Source organism: Hordeum vulgare, chromosome 2H (assembly GCF_904849725.1).
Source record: "Hordeum vulgare subsp. vulgare chromosome 2H, MorexV3_pseudomolecules_assembly, whole genome shotgun sequence".
In the NCBI taxonomy this organism is placed as follows: Eukaryota; Viridiplantae; Streptophyta; class Magnoliopsida; order Poales; family Poaceae; genus Hordeum; species Hordeum vulgare.
The window spans coordinates 647364459-647384303 of NC_058519.1; the positions used below are offsets into that span (position 1 = coordinate 647364459).

Here is a 19845-nt window from a genome sequence, read left to right on the forward strand (position 1 = left end):
TTTTCATCAAATTTTCTAATTCTGAAGTTGGAGCTAGATGAAACCAAAGTGTATACGGCCCTAAAATAAATTTCAATTTCAAAAGAACTGTAACTCTTGTATGAAACTGTTTTAAAATAAATTTAATGAAATAAATTTGATTTTGATGAAGCAGAGCAATTCTAAACCGACCCTAAAATCACAATTTCTCCCAAAGTGTATGCGGCAAGACATCTTAATCCAAAGCTCATCCGTTGAAAGTGCTCAATTCTACCATTGTTCCAAAATTAAGTAATCAATTCTGGGTGATCCCGACCTTATCTCGATGCGAACCACCAAATTACCTGAGTAATTTTCTTCCAAATTACGTGTGATCGCGATCCCATTTTCGGTAAAAATTTCCAAATTTGTGAGCTTGGTTAATTTTTCCAAAGAAATGGACGCCGCCCTGCCCGCCATAAATAGCCCCGCACCAACGCCATCTCCACTTCGCCAACCCCTCCTCTGCCCACCACCTCCCCCGCTTCATTACTCCTCGCCGCCGGCCGTCCACTCCTCTCGCCGCCGTACCAGCTCGATCGATCCGGCGGCTTTCCTGCCATGTCGGGAAGCTACTCCTCGCGGCTCCGCGCCGGCGGCGGCGGCGGGGGCCTGGGCGCGACGACGGTGCTGGCGGCGAAGGTGGCGTTCGCGTCGGCCGCGCTGGCCGCGGCCGCGTGCATGGTGCCCCAGCTCGTGTCCGGCGCCGACGCGTTCCTCTGGAAGCTCTACCTCTTCGTCACCGTGCACGTCATCATCTTCGTCATCTGGAAGCTCTCGGACAGCAAGCACTTCCACGCCGCCGCGCAGCAGCAGCACAAGGACCCCTGGGCTCCGTCGCCTCTCCACCACCACCACCCCGCCGCCGCCGCGCCATCGCTCCTGACGGAGGAGGCTGTGGTCAAGCGCAAGGTGGAGTTCGCCCCCGCGCCCGGCGCCGTCTCTGCCGCGCCGGCCGAGGTGTACCGCGTGCCCCCGCCCGTGTCGCGCTGGCACGAGCCTGCCGACTCGGCGGTGGTTGAGGAGGTAGTCTCCCCTGTCTCGTGCGGCGGCGAGTCGTGCGTCACCACGGAGTCCGAGGAGGACGCCTCGTCCGTCGCCGCCTCGACGTACATCGCCACCGCCGACACGAGCAGGAGCGTCTCGCCGGTACTGGCGCCGGCGCCGGAACGCGCGGTCCTCGAGCGCGGGATCTCCCTCCCTCCTCGCAAGGCCACCATAGCCGCGCCAGAGCACTTCGACGCCGCTGACGGCAACCACGACGGCGGCGGCGGCGACGACGACGACCTGGACGCGACGTGGAACGCCATCATGCAGAAGACGCGCCCGGCGACGGCGCCGGCCTCATCCACCACCTCCTCCCCTCCGGCCCCGCGCTCGTCTCCTCCGCGGCCGACCCCATCGCCGCGGCCGAGGGCGCGCGAGCCGTCGGTGGGCGCGGCGGAGCTGAACAAGCGGTCGGAGGATTTCATCAACAAGATCCACAACTCCTTCGGCCGGCACCAATGATCTCATTCCCACCAACCCATCTTCAACCCAAAAATCCAAAACCAGTTCAAATTTTCTCGGTTGTGTAAAGATCATATCCTCTTATTAGTTCTTCTTCTCCTCTTCTTGGTGTGCCGGTCGCCGGAGCAGAGGCGAGCTCGTCAGAACCACCACATTTAGGTAACTAACCGAATCCAGAGCTCGATCTCGATCTGCTTCCCCGTTTCAATGGCGATTTTTGTGAGTTGCTGCCGATGAAAATTCAAAAGTAAAAAAAGTTGGTTGCTTGTTGCTTGATTACTTGGACTGGCTGCTTGTTGGGCGGAGTGAGTTGTCGCTTGCCGCTTTGGCGCAAAAGATTGGTCGGCTCGTGCACTGGCAGGCAGCCCGGTCCACCTCTTTCCCTTTCGGTGCCATTAGGATCCAACACTCGATCCATTGCTTACCACTTAAGTTGGATCCTTCTTCTTCCTCCTCTATCCATCCATCCAAGAGATAGATAGATACTAGTACTACTAGCTAGAGTCAAAATTGTTGGTGAATTTCTGAAATTCCCTTCTGAATCTTGAGTCAGAAAGAGTATTGTCTATGTTTGTTGTGAGAGTTACGTGTGTGAGTTTGTACAGTGACATGTACTATGGACAAGTGTCAAGAAGCAGAAATTGACAAGTTTGTTTCCATGCTTGTTGGAATTTGCAGCTGTGAAGGTTCTGGATGGTGGTGCTTCCCTGTGGGAGCAGCGTAGCTAGCTGGAGATGATCCTGACCTTTGAATGTGCTGAAATGATGGTTTGGATTGGTGCATGCCTGATTGTTAATCATTATTATTCTCGGTGATTCTATTCCCCATTGGTGGCCTGGACTTGCATTTTTTCTTTCTTGCTTTTCATACTACAGCTCTTATATATACTAATTATCACAACAGTGCCTTTTTTTTATAACATCACAACAGTGCTTATTACAGTGCTAATTCATACTCCTGGGTGTAAGTGGACTAGTGTGTGTGTGTGTTTGTGAATACAATCTGTTGGTGCCTCATGGTGTGTCTCTGTATATGTGTGTGCTGTCTAGTTGCCAGCCACAGGTCAATGGCCATGCCACCATATTGGTCCATGTCACTTCTGCTATTGCCTAGCATGGCATGCATGGCCATTTCTTATCCTGTTGTTATGTTGGATTGTGCTGCTAGGTGGTCTGCTTGAAGTGAAATAATCAGCATGTGCAACTGGTGTTAGATTCACAGTGTTAATGATGGATGAAAAGGCCACAGACCATATGGTCCACTGATTGCGTATAGACAAGACCTAGTGGTTAGGAAAGGATTGATTGATTGATTTTGCCCTGCTGTTTATGGTTCTCTCTCACTCACTCACTCACCACCTAAAACTAGAACACACACTGGTCCTTCTCTGTCCTCCCATACGCAATGACATATGATTTCCAGTGCTGTAAAATGATTTGTACTGCAGAGAACCTGAGGCTGTTTTTATGGAGCTGCCAAGGCTACAATGCAAATCTGAAATGACACATGGAGCATGTCTGTTGGTCCTGATATGATGCCAGGAGAACATCCTACAGATACTATGTAGCTATCAGTATGTGCTGTACTTTGTTGTGGTATTGCTTTCAGCATGACAAGAGCAGAGAAGCATCAGTACACCGCGCACACGATAAAATGATTAGAAGCTACATACTATTAGCAGAATGCTGGATGAACTAGGGTTACTGCATGCATCCAGACAATTCGACTTCAAGATTATACATTTTTTTCCTGTTTGCGATTCTTGTTGCTTGACCACTTCTGTCCTTATCGTACCCATTAGCCGCCCTTTCTTTTAGATGAGTAGTGATGTGAGTGTGTGAGTGTGTGTCCCTATACCCGAGTGGTTACTGAAAGTGGCTTCTTAACACCTTGGCCGCGAGGAAAGATCATGAACTGAACCATCACCCCTACAGGTACAAGCAATGCTGCATGATACTAGTTGGTTTAGTGGGGCTTGGAAGAAAACTTGACTAACAAGCACTAGCTGATTTGGTGAGTCTTGTTTCATGTCATTGCCATGGCATGGTAATCTATATGGAAACTGCTCTATGTTGCTTTTCGCTAGGCCACTGTTTGAAGTGAATAATCAGCAGCTCATGTGGACAATGAACCTTACATTCATATCATTGTAGTGCTAATGAGGCGACAAAAGTAGATTTTTTTTTGGCAAGACAATAATGATCAGCAAAGAATTGCGCGCTTTCACCCTGTTTTTCTGCGCGCTCACACACACGCACACATAGATGCCTGCTATTCATTTTCTTTCCGTGCATATACATACCACCGAGAGTAAAATTTCAAGCTGCAAAAAATGATCCGACAGACTGCTTAACTGAAATGCAAAGGCCTAAACTCTCATGTGACACTTGTAGCATTTCTGTTGGCTCTGGAGATGAAGCCAAGAGAACATTTTCAGATTCCGGCACAGATACTCTGTAGCTATCTAGCATATTAATTCTACAAGCATATGTTGTACTTTGCTCTGGCCGGACTCTGTAGTAGTATTGCTTTCGGTATGACATACGCAGAATCTCAACATATATACATATCAAGTAGTTGAACTTGTAGTGATTATAATTAGCTAGTGCTTGAGGTCATCTTCAAAGTTGATTATATTTGTATGGAAACTTTACAAGGCAGTATGGTACTTTCTAGCAGTCTATCAATTTCATTTCGTTTGGAGTTCACACGAGTATGTACGTACATGCTTTGCGTTATTGTTGTCGTTCAACCACTTTATGTCCTTGTCCCAAGTACCAACTAGTAGCTGCCTTTTCTTTAGGACGAGGAAAACTACATGTAACACAGATCAACTGGCCTATCAGTTTTGAATTTCTCTCATCGTTTTGTTCCTACTTTGCCGTGGCCACATGAACCTAAATTTGTAAAGGCTACCACCACACTAAACCTTTGAATTCCCGGGTAGCCTCTTGCAAGACAAGATGTGACAAATCCTAATGGTTAACCACACTGTTCGTAACGTCTATGCATGTGCCGTGCCGTCATGGAGCTAGCTAGCTAGCTATGGACTCTTTGTCTGTGTTATTCTTAAATTTTAGTTAGCTTTAGGCTAGCTTCCCTAGGCTTCAATTATGACCACTAAACAATGGTAGAGCAGAGATTATTTAGCACTCCACTAACACTGCAGAATCATAGGAGCACTGTTATGGTGACGGCACAACCACAACCACCTCCATCCAATCCTTTGAGAAATAAATACAGTTTGCTTTCTACTTGAATGTATGGATGAGTGGCTTGGCGCCTTTTTGTGCCGTGGCACTCTCTATATGTATATATGTGTTGTCTGCCTTGTTCTATGGTGCAGTGCAATATGGATATGTAATGTGAAGAGGACGTATGGACAAGTGATCCAGTGATTGGAGCGTGTAGGGTCGGAGCTAGCCTCTTTCTTGTGATCGACGTTGATGTGAAGCGTGCCATCAGTGTTGAATCGAGGATGAGAGTAGATGGTAGGTTCAAAACATCAAGTTCCTAAGCCAAATTAGCAAATGCACTGTGATTTTTGCATGTAAAACACCTCCATATAATTGTTAAAGTGGTATATTTTTTTTAGGATAGGCTTAAGCCTATTGAGGGGGTGTTTGTTTCCAGGGACTTTTTGGCGTAAAGACTAAAAAAAGTTTCAAAAAGTCTCATGTGAAACAAACAGGAGAGACTTTTATGGACTAAAAGGAGGTATTTGGAATTATTTGAAGAAGTCCCTATGGAAGGGTCTTTTTGGGACTTTTTGGCACTTTTTCCAACAATGCCCCTACTTTTAGCATGTCATTTAATAACTACTACTACATTACTAAGGGTAATAATCCCTATGGAAGGGTCTTTTTGGGACTTTTTGGCACTTTTTCCAACAATGCCCCTACTTTTAGCATGTCTATTTAGTCCCTGAAAACAAACGGATAAGGACTAAAGACTTTTAAGTTGAGACTAAAAAAAGTCCCGGGAGTTCTCAAACAAACAGAGCCTGAAACCCTTGTAGTAAAATCGCCATTGTACCACGGACAGTCTGGGGACGAAGATCTCATTTTAGAAAAAAAAAAGGTTAAAGGAGGTTGTGTGTCCTATCGATTGTGATGGTGTGTGCCATACTGCTATCCGTGTGAGAGGGACGCGCGGGAGCAAAGTGCAACGAACGAGTCAGTGGCGCATGATAGATACACCCGGTGGTGAGACGTACATTATTATGCGTCCGGAAGGGGTCATATCGGTGGCCAAAGCGCACGTCGTCGACGACCCGTCCGCCGTCCCCACCACCGCCGACCAAGCTAGCTAGCTAGCCAGGGCTAGCTTGTCGCCTTCATGGGGGGCCGGAATCATGGCATGTAATACGGTGGCGCGTAGCCGTCACCGGCGTCACGGGGGCTCGGTCCATGGATGGATGCATGGGTGTCTCGTGCACACGGCGCTTCTCTCGAGCTCACGTACGTTCAGGATAATAAGGGACTGTGTCACCTACTTTGCCGTGGGCGCGGGTTGCGTGCGGATCAGCAGCACGCATGCACGCTGCCAGCTTTGGAGTTTGCACGGGCGCCTCCTTCGTCATCGTCCAGAACGCTCCTTCGTTTCAGAAGCTAGTGCGTGCGTGCGTGGCCATGGCCGGTGGATAGATCGGTGGACTGGTCACGCGTGCGTCGTCGAGGGCCTGGACTGGACCTGGACGGACGCCTATCTTCTCACCATGGAACGCCACCGTTAGTTCGTTACGACGCACGTTTTGCTTCTGGTTGTGGACTGGAGCCATCTCGTCGCTCGACTCGACCGTGTGCACCTCAACGCCGTCGACAAAGCTCAGATGACGACCGAAGCTCTCGCAAAGAGGATAAAAAGATGCAGCTCCCCTCCCTCTGTCTCTGTCTCTTTTCCGCTTTGCTAATGACCCTGGCGCACTGTAGAGTGAAACGCGATATACTCCGCCCGCTCACCCACGACGCTCCGACGGCGACGCCGGCATATATATGGTCAGTTGGACGCCGTCGTCGCTTCGCTGGCTCACCGGTAGCTTTCCTGTCGACCGAGATAGATATCAACGGCGCCGGCGGTTGCTGTCCCGGAACAGCTCCACGGTCATCACGCACGGGCGATGGTAGCAACGTGAACGAGCTATAGCAGCGGCAGTGGTGATACATTCCATTTCGTTACGCCTCGCTCGGGCACCGTCCAAATCACGTACGCTCACAAGATCAGGTGCATATCCATCACCAGATGTAGATGGACGCAAGGAAATTAACAGATGAAAGCGGCACACGCAGCGTGTCGTGTGCTTTTTTATGGCTCACTGTGCCTTGAAAGGACAGGAAGAGCCTGAAGGTTTATCAACAAAGTTATCAAGAACATGGGGATTAATTAAACCGCGGTTTTGGGTGAGTAGAGTTTTTTTTTTGGGTGAGTAGAGCTAGTAGTACTGTAATCCATTTCACTGCGGCGTGTGCACGGTCCAAATCGTACCACTTTACGGAAAGGGAATCGTTTCTGACCGGTGCGCCGGTCGAACTGTTCGGCCGGCCGCAAGCGACCAGGCGCGCCCGCTAATTGGGCATGCAACATTTTTTCGTTTAAATATTTGTAACTAGCATCATATTTGCTGCAAGTGTTATTTTTTTTCTACATTTGTCCAGTCAAAAAGCTGCATATACGTTTGGTTGCAACTCCAGTTATTTGAATTTTTTGTTACAATCCATGTTTTTACATTTGCTACAACCGTGTTAATTTTTGCTACAACCGGCATCATTTTTTGCTGCAACCGTTTACTAAAAAAGTTGCATACGCGTCACGTAAATATTTATTACAACCGGCGTTTCACTTTTGCTACCACGTACCACCAGCTTCGTTTTTTTGCTACGATCACGTAGATATTTTTTTTGCTATAAATTTTGTTTTTTGTTACAACCGTTGAAAAAATTGATGCATCGCATCGAAATTTTGCTGCATCGGAAAAAAATGTTGCATGAAGATCTAACGATGCGGACGCGTGGGATTGATGGATCGTGCGGTCTATGCGCGGCCGGCACAAAGTTTCGGTCGACGCGCCGACGCAGATCACTTCCCTTAGAAGAAATGCAGCATAAACTGTAGATGGATACCCATCGGCCTAATCAAATTGATGAACCAAAAGAAATTGGGAACCACACTTGGAAGGAAGATAAGTCCAAAGCGCCACAGCGCGGGGCCGGTTTTTCTGCTGGCCGGTGTAGGTAGTAAATGCATAAGATAATACTCATTTAAAAAACTTTATTAAAATAAGAGATTTTTTTGCGGAGTAAAAAAAACATTCATGAGATATTTGAGATATTTTTCCCTTTAGCAAGACAGATGGTACGGCGGTCAACCGAGTGAAAAGGCAGATCGTCAAACAAATCACAAGGCCTGCGGCGGTCCTTCTACCCGTTAACTCCTGTGTACAAGTATTTTGCATCAGGGTTAAACACAAATTTTATTCGTTGTTCGCAGATTTTTGTAGCTAGGATTATCCTAGGGTTAATGATGGCGTGGCCTGCTTACACCTTACTTTGTATTAAATACACAAATATAAAACCAACACACATTTACATGAACACATGATTAAACCGAAATCATGATAAAATACAAGCCGACCAAAGCTAGCGTTGTACTGAAAAAATATAAGTAATTGCATAAGTACGTACTTGCTCCGTTTTAAAAGTGGGGAAAGGTGGTGTGTGTATGCGTTTTTTTTTTTCGAATGGTGTGTGTGTATGCGTTTCAAAGGGTGGAACACTATTATTGGCAACAGGTTTGCCTAGCGCACTCTAAAGCTTAAACCAATGATTCATTAGCTACAAAGCTGAGACGCGAAACCGCTAACCACCAAATTAAGGCTTAATCTGGTTCCCCTCCGTACATTACAGTTCAACAGGCATGCTGGCTTTCGCCGTTGCTCCCTTTAGTTCGAGCACACACATCTTTATTCGTTGCTCCTCCTATAACAAATGCTACGTGATACATCAACAAGTGTATAAACTAAGATAAGCTGATCATGCATGCATGCTTAGTTGCTCTCCATCCGCTGATTGTTTAGTTGGAACTACCTAAGAATAAGCTGATTAAGAATTGGCTCCGAATATCTGATCAGCGGTCAACTGAATTGGCATTACTCAACAACTCATACAGAGTATTTTTTAGTACTACAAAGGATCTTATTTAATTAGGTAGTTAAGCAAGTGCAGTGCAATTAGGAAGCATTTCATATCCACATGAAGCTTTCAGGTTTTTTTTTTTTAGAAAAGGAGGCCAAACCCCCGGCCTTGAAGCTTCCAGGTGAGCACCGCCCCTGCAAGGCTACCTCGTGGATTATTTTATACTTCCCATCTAGAATTATTTGTCACATAAATGGTTTAAATTAAATGTATTTAAATCTAAAATACGTCTAGTTACATCTATTTTCTCAATAAGTATTTTCGGATGGAGAAAATATTAGTTAAGCGAGCCAGGCAAGGCTGAAATGGCTTCCCTAGCAAGCTTAAAGCAACTCTGAGTGAGACAGTCTAAAGCATACTATGAGCAAGACAAGTAAGCTAAGGAGTAGCTTCTATTTTGAACACAGGCCATCCTTGCAGCTTAAATTTGGAATGGTTTTGTATGGTGCTTGCATGAATGAACTGGTAGGTCCCTGAGAGTCTCCAGGCATCGAGAGCAGCACTAACGTACCAGATCAAGTGCATACATACATTACGTGGAGTGGTGGGGGCTCTCGAGCTCTTATCTTTCCCATGGCCGGTGCCATCGTGCAGCCCGGGCCCTCCTCTTTACACTAACTCACTCATCAATCCACACCCACATTTTCCATATATACTATGATGATGGATGGATACGTCCCAATGGTCCCATCTCCTATTCCTTCCTCTGGAAAGATAAAGAGAAAATAGAAGAAAGAAATATAGGAAGGATCTAAAGTGGAACCGTTTTCTGCCCAAGGCATGCGATCTCGGGCGACAGCGATCGGCCGGTGTTACGAGACTTTCTCCCAAAGCTTCGTGATGGTTGATAAACACGGCCGTCGGCCGGCTATCCGAGTGCTGCCAAACTGCCGGTGGCTCGTCACCAGTGGACGGACGCATGGAAGCTTCCGTGTGGTACTGGCCTTTGCGGCAGTCAAAGTCCCAAAGGCTCGAGAGATGTCACAATTTTTTAACCCTCCGTCGATTATAATTTCAAAAGACCGCCGACCGCGCCGCCGCCGCCGCTCGCGCCACCGTTCGGCGCTGCACCGGCCTATCCCCGAGCCGCCGTCGCCGCCCGCGCCCGCCGGCGCTTCCCCGGCCTGTCTCCCTTGGGGCCGCCGCCCGCGCCCCCCGTTCAGGCGCTTCCCCGGCCTCCCCGCGCCGCCGCGCTTCCGCCCCACCCCTCCTAGTCCGGCCGGCCCTCGCGCGCCTCCGACGTCCGAGGAACAGCGCCCCACCGCTCGCTGCCGCGCCGCGCCCGCAAGGTGTTCGACAAAACGCCTACAAGGTATGTATTGCTTCAAATTTATGAATTTGGTGCATGTTTTGAATTGTAGTTTTTTAACCCTCCGTCGATTATAATTTTAATAGTAACACCGTCGAGAGATGTCCCAAAGGCTCGAGAGATGTCCCAAAACGGGCAACCCTTTCAGCCCTCCGTCGCACTCGCACGGGATGTCCCAAGAGCTCATACTGTGAGTAGTCTACATCTTGACCACGCTCATTCTCGATGATCATGTTGTGCATCAATCCTATCTCTCCAAAAAAATTTCCAACCCATAACCGAACCACCGTGCTTCGGTTTTTTTATTGATATGCATAGCTATGATCATTGCAAGATCCTCCTCCTCTTCCATATCAAATTCTTCTTCGGAAGAAGCATACGACGAACTCTTCTATAATGTTCAATACTATACTATAAAAAACTACAATTCAAAACATGCACCAAATTCATAAATTTGAAGCAATACATACCTTGTAGGCGTTTTGTCAAACACCTTGCGGGCGCGGCGCGGCAGCGAGCGGTGGGGCGCTGTTCCTCGGACGTCGGAGGCGCGCGAGGGCCGGCCGGACTAGGAGGGGTGGGGCGGAAGCGCGGCGGCGCGGGGAGGCCGGGGAAGCGCCTGAACGGGGGGCGCGGGCGGCGGCCCCAGCGGAGACAGGCCGGGGAAGCGCCGGCGGGCGCGGGCGGCGACGGCGGCTCGGGGATAGGCCGGTGCAGCGCCGAACGGTGGCGCGAGCGGCGGCGGCGGCGCGGTCGGATGGGGGCGGCGGCGCGGTCGGATGGGCCGGTCGCGAGAGTGTACAACGAGCGCAGAGAGTGCACATCGCAGGAGATAGCAGGAGAGAGCGCAGAAGAAAGAAGGAGCGAACGCGGGAGCCGGCGCAGCAAATAATGGGCGCGGGATTGCGTTTCGGCCAGCGCGCTCAATTGGAAATGGCGCGCGCGCAGTTTTTACGCGCCCGCTGGAGCTGCCGCCGCGTCGCTCGCGCGCTAAATACAGCCTTTTTTTACGATGCGGCGTTTGTATAGCGCGGCTATTGAAGATGCTCTTAGAGCTGAAGAAACTGCGAAAACAGTTGGCTCGTCTCTGCTTTTGCCATGGATGAATTGTGTGGGTGTGTGTGTGTGACCGATTCGTTCATTGTTAGCACTGCACTGCACACCCACTAATCGCACATCCACGTTGCCTTGGTGCGTGCTGGCTGGCTTTGGGCGCTAATGATTAGTAGTGTTCATTGCTTTACTCCTGGCAGCACCATATCTGGATTCTGTAATGGAACGGCGAATGTTGCTAGATAGCCGTACGTGGAGCTTTGGCGTGAAGCAAATCCCAAAAGCTATCCTATCCTATGCAAGTAGAGGGGTAAAACATGCGTGACAAACTGGCCTCCGTGTCCAGCTAACCATGTCCAGCTAGAGAGACAGTACAAACAACACACAGGTACTACAAGCTCACTTACAGTAGGGGCGTGTCTCAGTTCAGAGCACCTGGCCGGCGATCCAACTAGCAACCAACAGTTTTGTTAACAGCACCTTGGATGTATGGAACACGAAGGTACAGCATGATCGATCTGCTTCTTTGGTAGAGTATATGCACGGCATGTGCTACCCTGCTACCCACACCGCACTGCACTATGCTTGCGACTGGAGCTCCGCATGCAGACTTGTATGATTTGGTTAGTTCACGAGGACTGCTTCAAATAGTGGTGCGATTACAAGAGATGACTTTTAGATGGGGTGATGGTAGAGACGGTTTCAAGGTTGAGTTAACTACTTCGGTGAGGACACAAGATCTTTGATCAGGCTATGTCGACAAGCGGCTGCATTGTGTCCTTGCTTTTTTTTAGAAAAGAAGGATAAACTTCCGGTCTCTGCATCAATCGATGCATATAATTATTTTTATTAATTATTTAATAAAGGTTTAGAAAGGACATACATCAAGCTATCCGAAGCCAACACTCACAGCTACAACCTTGATTTAAAAAAATAAGAATTTACCCACGACCTATGCATCTCGACCAGATCCTAGGGTTTTCCCAAAAGAAGTATGAGCAGATCGACAATAGTTACATGACAATGCTTTTATCAAGGTAATGACGCAGAACGCCGTCATCGTCTGTCGTCGGCTCGGTTTTCACCGATAACTATGTCTCCCCGACTCACAGCCGAGACTAGATGACCGATCTCGAGATCCGACTATCCACCCTCAGGCCGACCACCTCGAACGGAGGAGATGACCACCACAGCTGGTTGCGCCGGACAGAACAGATCTGACCGGAGGTGCCGCCGAACCGTCCACCAGGCCCTCCACGCCGCCGCCAATCCAAAACCAGATGGCGCGTTGCCGCTGCTGACCGCATCGCACCGCCGCTCGAACTAGCCCAGATGCCGCAAGCCGCAACCCGTGATCGGGTTGCCCTACACGCCTGCAGTCGTCATCGCCCAAGGCAGGTCCGACCACTGCCATCTTCGCCGCAACCATCGCCGCCTCTCCGCTAGATCGACCGCACCTCCACGCGTGTAGGGATCCCACACCATCCCTGAGACGCGAGAGAGAGGGAGTCCCCCGCAACCGCCGTCGGCCCCCGGGTGTAGCCCTACGGCTTTCTCCGACGACGGCAGAGGGAGGGAAGGAGGGAGTGCACGCCCCAGGCGGCTAGGGTTGGGTGCCGCCCGAGTGCCCTAGCGGGGACGATACGAGGCCCGAGGCGTCGTGCCCTTGCTGAAGATGGTGGATCGAAACTTGGCTTCGGGATAAGAATCCCGAGATCAACCTTTGGTTTTACTAGTCATCATCGACACGCATGCTGCAATTCCTTATTAAAGGCGTAGGTAGGAGTTGTGTATTTTTTATTTTTTATTTGTCTTTGATTATAGGGTTAATGTTCGTCTGGTGAGTTACTCTCTTGAGGCATGCAGCCTCCGAAAAGAGAAAAGGAGAACCGAAGTGTAAACGGCACAGAAAAAGGACCATGCACCATCTCGTTTCATGTCATTGCCAATGGCATGGTCATCCAGATGAAAACAGGTCTGCATGTTTCTTTGTACTTGGCCACTGTGTGATGAAGCTCTGTAGAGAAATTTGGTCATTAGTGTGACAACCGATGCCGGCGTTTCAGAAGATTCCCCTTTTATTCTGTTTTCGTCGTGTGTCTATTTTCTTTTGTCGCATCACCATCGCATCATGCGCATCATCTGCATTGCATCGGCATCTCTGTGCCGCCAGTTTTCAAACTTGCATCCGTTGTTAGTTGCCGGTTCTCATCGTTGTCCGTTCTGAGCCCGACCGCACATGCACGCGCCCGCGGCACCGTCAAAAACCTGTTTTAGAAGTGTGCGTAAAACCTTCTCTCATTGGGTTGAGATTTGACATGAGGTCGTATTTTAATATAGGTAGGCCGCCTGTCAAGTTTCGTCGCAATCGGAGTCCGTCTGGTACCCGAACGGTCGTCCGTAGCGGCACCGTCTTCGGTTATTCGTCGGACGTGTCCCGGTGTTTTAAATTGCGTTGCAGCGCCGCCCGTTCTCCCTCTCGTCTCCGGATATCCCCTCTCCACGTCTTCATAACCGTTCCCGCGTTCGGAATCGTCTGAATCCGACCGCACGGTTGGATCCGGAACGCAATTTCGGTTAACCTAGCCCCCCTTTGCCTATAAATAGACCCCGTGCTTATTTTAGACAACCCCCTCTCCCCTCTACTCGAAATCCATGCCTAACCCTAATTCCCACCTATCGGACATGTCCGCGGTCAAACCGGACACGTTCGGGTGTCCGCACTGCCGCATCCTCCATGCCACAACACCTCCCGCAGCCCCAGCGCCCATGGTCTCCCTGCCCGAGCAGCACCTCGCCGGAGGCCTTGCCGGGCTCGCCGCGCCGTCCCCGGCCGCCGCCCACCGCCGGCTGTGCCCCGATCAACGAAACGAGCGCTGCATCTTCTTCCCCCGCCGAGTTCGTGCTGCAGCTCGAAGTCCCGCCGCCTGAGTGTCACCCTGCCTTGGTTCCCCACCGGCGCACCGCGTCAGATCCCCTCGGCCGCCGCTGGGAATGGCCCCGCAGCACCCAGATCCGGCCGGCCCCTCGCCGGTTCCCCTTTCCTTCGCCACAGCAGTCAGCGCCGGTCCTTGCTCCTCGATCCAGGCGGGATTGGGAGAGCGCCACCTGCCCGCGACGTCCCTCTCGCGATGACCAGCGCGTGACGCTAGCGCCACTAGCTGCTGCGGTCCAGAGCGCCCCTCCGCCGGCCCAGCACCAGGCCTGCCTCGCCCCTGGCCGCCTGGGTCTCCAGCGGCCCAGCTCCGGTGCCCTCCACCCCGAGATTCCTCGGCCGGCCACAGCCTCCCCCTTATTGGGCCGAGCCCACCCGGTGAGCAACCCCCCTGCTCTTTATCTCCCGCCCGTGGCGAGTTATACTAGTTTGCGTCACTGTTCGGCCCGTTAGATGATTTAGATTATTTTCGAAATAATATAGATTCCAGGAATAGACGTATTTTAAAACGCGTGTATCTTTTTAACTGTTAGCCGGATCGCGACGAGTTGTATATGGTTTTGGTGTAGAATTTCACGTAGAATCCGATTATAAAACCTGCATAATTGTTTGACGTTGTTTGACGTGTCGAATGCATAGATTAGCGTGCTGTTTCAATAGGATATTGCCCGTAATTATTTTTCGCGCAATACCAGATTGCTCGTCTGCCGTAGGTTAAATGTTCATGTTTTAGGAACCACTTTTCCATGTATGTTAGAGTAGTCATTGGTATTTTTGTGTGCAGGGATTTGCCGTTAGTTTATTTTCCGTGTTTAGGTCTTTATCTCGCATTTACGCGTGATAATATTTTTGCGTTGCAACCCCACATATTTTATATGTTTTCGGGGTGGAAAAATCCTTGGGATTTTTCTGTGCAATTATTTTTAGTTTTTGAGCAAGTTAGTTCGCGTGATATTTTGCCGTGTTGCCCTCTTGTTTATTTCGTAGGATTTATTCCGTGCTTCGTTTAATTAAGTTGTCAACTAGAGAGTAGATCTTGGATGTTTTCTCTAGCCCCTGGTATTTTTGGTTGTAATAGAAATGCATGTTTAGGTGTGGTTTGCTTGCTCTCAAGTTGCTAAAAATAGTGCTGATATGGAGGAGCTGAAATATTTCTAAGTCTGGAATCTGTTATATTTTGTTGCTGTCTTGTCTTGCTTGTATCTTGTGATTTGTAGCTCTTTTTAGGTTGGTGCAATGGAGTTAGTTGTAGCCCTTGTGTTTTTGTAGCATGCAATAAATTTTCATGCCAGTTGGAGACCTGTAGCTTATGGTTTTGCTGCTTTCAATATGGCTTCAGATCGAAAACTGCACTTTCATGAAGTGTAATTTTCACTAAGTCTGAAATAGTGTGTGAGATGCCATTTTGTGACTTCTTTCTCTAGTGATCCTTGCTGCCATGCTAGTTGTTGTTAGTTCTTTGTTGTAGTGCTTCTTGCCCTCTTTCGTGTCATGCCTTGGTTGATTATATTGAGATGAATAGTTCGTAGTTGTGGGGTGTAGAAAATGCTATGTGGCTGATTTTGGCATATTGTAGTGATTTCTTGTGTTGCTCGTAGTTGTTGAACCGTAGCTCCGATTTGATCGTGTCCTACATGAAACTAGCTTAGAATCTCGTGTAGTTTCATATTCTCTTGCTGGATGTATGTTTTGAAGTGCTCGTGACCGTCGTTGCACATATATTGCATTCATGCCATCATATCTTGCGGTGTCCGTATCTTTTGATCCGTAGCTCCGTTGGAGATGTTCTCTATGTGTAAATTGTTGTAGCGACGCGTAGAATCACGTGAACCTATTTGTTTTTCTGTTTAACAACTAATTAAATGTGTTAGTTCAGATATTGACAGAATTGTAAATTAACATGTGAGGTCGTTTCGGAGGTGCTATAAGTCATTTCCGACCTCACTTAAAATGCCTAGATAGGTAGTATAGTTGCGCTTCATCTCTTGCCATGTTTAACCACATTTAATATTGCCGTGTATCTAATCGGGATAGAACTAAACAATTAAACGTGGAGTTTCGTCAATATGCAATTCGTTGCATATTGAACTTCACTTAATGTGTAGTGTTTGTTTGTCGTGATTTGTCATGCCATGACTTGCATGTATTCAGCTGCTCATGCATCATATGTGTTGTGCATCGTGTGGTGAATTCCGTGTGTTGATTTGTGTTTCCGGTTTGCTACGTCTCGCTAGAGTTCCGCAACGTGCCGGCTTGTGAGGACCTGTTCGACTACGTCGGTTCGTGTGCTTCACGGAGTCATTCTTCTTCCAAGCGGGATCTCAGGCAAGATGATCATTTCCCTAGATACCATTACTATCATTGCCATGCTAGTTTTACCGTTGCTACCGTTTACGTCTCGTTGCCTACCACATGTTATATATGTGCCTCTCAACAATGCCATGAAAACCTTCAACTGTTCAACCTAGCAAACCACTGATTGGCTATGTTACTGCTTGCTTAACCCTGTGTTAGTGTTGCTAGTTGCAGGTGCATTGCTTCCATGTGAAAGCATGGGTTCCTTGTCATATCACCTTATAAAATGCTATTTATTTTAATGCACCTATATACTTGGTAAAAGGTGGAAGGCTCGGTCTTTCTAGCCTGGTGTTTTGTTCCACCTTTGCCCCCTTAGTTTCGGCTACCGGTGTTATGTTCCATAATTGAGCGCTCCTAACACGATCGGGGTTGTTATTGGGACCCCCTTGATAATTCGTTTTAGATTAAAGATGGTCTGGCAAGGCCCAACTTTGGTTCTACATTTGCTCAACATAATAACTTTGATAATACTGAAATGCATAGGGAGTTAGCGCTACCCGAGGAGTAATTCTACATAATACAGGGGGGCCAGTGCTGATGGTGTTGGTCCCAAAAGGGCAGACTGCGGGGCCACCACGGAGCAAATCGAGGTTTGGTACCTATAGGCTTTTCCATCCGTCGTGTCCTGAGAACGAGATACGCGGCTCCTATCGGGTACGTCGACACGTCGGGCGGCCTTGCTGGATTAGTTTTACCTTTGACGAGATATCTTGTGCATCGGGATTCCGGTGATGCTTTGGGTAATCTCAGAGTTGAGGTTTTCCACTAGGGAATCCGACGAGATCGTGAGCTTCGTGATTGAGGATTTCTATGCGGCTTGTGGTAATTTGTGATCGACTAGTTGGAGCACCCCTGCAGGGTTAAATCTTTCGTAAAGCCGTGTCCGCGGTTATGCGGCAATGTGGAAACTTTGTTTAACACTGGTTCTAGATAACTTGAAGTTAACTTAAATAAAACTTGCCAACTGTGTGCGTAACCGTGACTGTCTCTTTCGTGAGTTCCTTCTCCGATCGAGGACACGGTGGCGTTATGTCTGACGTAGGTAGGTGTTCAGGATCATTCATTTGAACATCAATAGCCACGTCCGTTATGTGTAGATCATCCCCCTCTTTATTCTTGTACTCGTAAGTTTAGCCACCAAATATATGCTTAGCTGCTGCTGCAACCTCACCACTTAACCATACCTCACCTATTAAGCTTTGCTAGTCTTGATACCTTTGGAAATGAGATTGCTGAGTCCCCTGTGGCTCACAGATTACTACAACACCAGTTGCACGTATACGTAAAGGTTACTTGACGCGAGCGCGTTGATTGTTTATTTGGAGTTGCTTCTTCTTCTTCTTCTTCATCGATCTAGGATGGGTTCCAGGCCGATAGCCTGGGATAGCAAGGATGGACGTCGTTATTCTTTTCTCGTTTGTTTTCGTCCGTAGTCGGACCCTGCTCTTCGTCATGATGATTATGTATTGTACTGCTCTGACTATGATGTAGCTTGTGGCGAGTGTAAGCCAATTCTATATATATATATATCTTCTTTTCAGTACATGTACTTGTAACGATATCCATTCTTGCGACACGACGAGATGCGCTTCTATCCCTGACGAGGCCTTCGTGCCAAATTGAGGACAGGGTCGCTTCTTGGGCGTGAAAAGTTGGTATCAGAGGAGAACCGACCTAAGAGCCCCCTTGATTGATCGAACTTGGTCGAGTCGAGTCTAGTGAAAAACTGCTTTGAGTCTAGTTATATATCGGAGAGTAGGATTCTTTTTTCTCCTCTTCTATGCTCTGGTGAGGAATCTTGACATAATAATTTAAATCTACTCCTCTTCTCACTCAAATTTTTTTTACGATCACGCGGATATTTGGAATCTATATGATGCCGATGTGACGGAGTTCTGTCTTGGTGCCTCCTATCTGCTTTGAGTTTCAGGGGAGTTGAGCTCTAGGGGATTCTCGAGCACATCGTTATCATTCAGATTTCTTAGTATCTCAGAACGAAGGATGTTCCTAATTGCTTCAATACTAGTAGTGGCGAGATAACCCCGATGTCCCCAGTACTGGTGCAGATTGTTCAGGAGTACTGCCATACTTTGTATCGTTGTGATCACGAGGGTCTGTTGTAGGTGAAGGTCCGAGATTCTGGTTGTGTGTTGACGGATGTGATACAGGTGACGGGTTAGTATAGGAGTAGTGTGATTATTACTCCTTGTATCCATGTACCAGATTGCATGACCAGATATTTCAGAAATTCTTAGGTGGGAATTCAAGTAGTTGCTTATAGGACAATCTTCCAACAAATGCATGATGTTAGATTGGGGTTCGACATCTAGTGGATTCCTGTCCACGAAAATATCGGACGAAATCTCTCTCATGAGTTTGTTCTGGCTTGTTTCGTAAGCCGCACCTTTGTTTTGTTGAATATGGTAATTCAAGTTGCTTCGATGTCAAGTGGTGATTTGAGATCTTTCCTAAGAGGTGTTCTCATATTTTTATGTGAATGCAAATTCTTTGCTCAATCAATCGTCTTATCAATTCTTGTCAACCAGAGTTGTCGTATCAACTCCATTCAACCGATGTGCTTCTCTGCAACTGAATTCAATCTTCTCCAGTTGTTGCAGATCATTCTCTCATTTTATTCCGGAGTTCATCTCATCTGTCCCAAGTTGTCTTTGTTTTTCCTCGCCCTCCCGCCCTTTTTCTCAGTGATTCAAATTTCATCCAAGAGTTTTTTTTCTTTGTGCTTTCGATGTCTGTTCTTTTCTCTCTTATCCGATGATCCGTTGTGAAGATTCTCATGAGATTCGTGTCATATTTGTTCATTCTTGTCATCCTTACCGGTGAATTTAATTCAGTATCCGTGTCATCATATCTTTTTCATCCTTGTAATTATTTCCCATGTTGGATATTCTTATCAGTCTTCTGTTATTCATTCCTCTCTTTTCTATCCGGAGTGTTGAAGATATCTCCGAGTTTCGAGTTTTCAATTCTTTTAATTATTTCGAGGTGCTAACCTCATCTAGTTTCTTATACCGGTGCAATATCTCTCTTCTAAGTAATCCTTTCAACGGTGGTTTCCTTGAGTGGGCCCATAACCCACGGGTTTTTCCGAGGATCTTTTAGCTCTTGTAATCTTTTCCGGAGATCTTTAATTCTTTTCAACTATGACATAAGTATGAATTTCATCAGTCATATTCCTTCTTCTATATCAATTTGAATTAATTTTCATATTTGGCTCAATCTTGCATTCTTCTTTATTCCGGAGTGTCTCAGTTATCCTTGGTGCTGTTTCTCGTCATCATTTTCACCTTCAAGACCGAAGGAGTGTTTTTCTCAATCTTGGTCCATTCTGTTCATGATTCATCGTTTCAGCCTTCTGGCATCGTCTTGAATTATTCCCAATCATGAGTATCCTTTCTTGTGATCCGGTGCATTTCTGAGTTGTTTTTATTTCTCGTTCCTCTGAAGGCCATCAT

The 19845-nt window shown here is 47.9% G+C and overlaps 1 protein-coding gene across 1 annotated transcript; it reads left to right on the forward strand.

The window, feature by feature from the left end:
- The first annotated feature begins 476 nt into the window (after nt 1-476).
- On the forward strand, nt 477-2443 carry LOC123428352. Its single transcript, XM_045112553.1, has 2 exons — nt 477-1686; nt 2206-2443. Exon 1 carries the CDS (start codon nt 580-582, stop codon nt 1525-1527), a length of 948 nt encoding a protein of 315 aa, XP_044968488.1. The 5' UTR covers nt 477-579; the 3' UTR covers nt 1528-1686; nt 2206-2443.
- The last annotated feature ends 17402 nt before the right edge of the window (nt 2444-19845 follow it).

What these genes read in the sequence shown, in the direction of transcription:
- LOC123428352 (XM_045112553.1), top strand. Translation starts at nt 580, where the DNA reads ATGTCGGGAAGCTACTCCTCGCGGCTCCGCGCCGGCGGCGGCGGCGGG.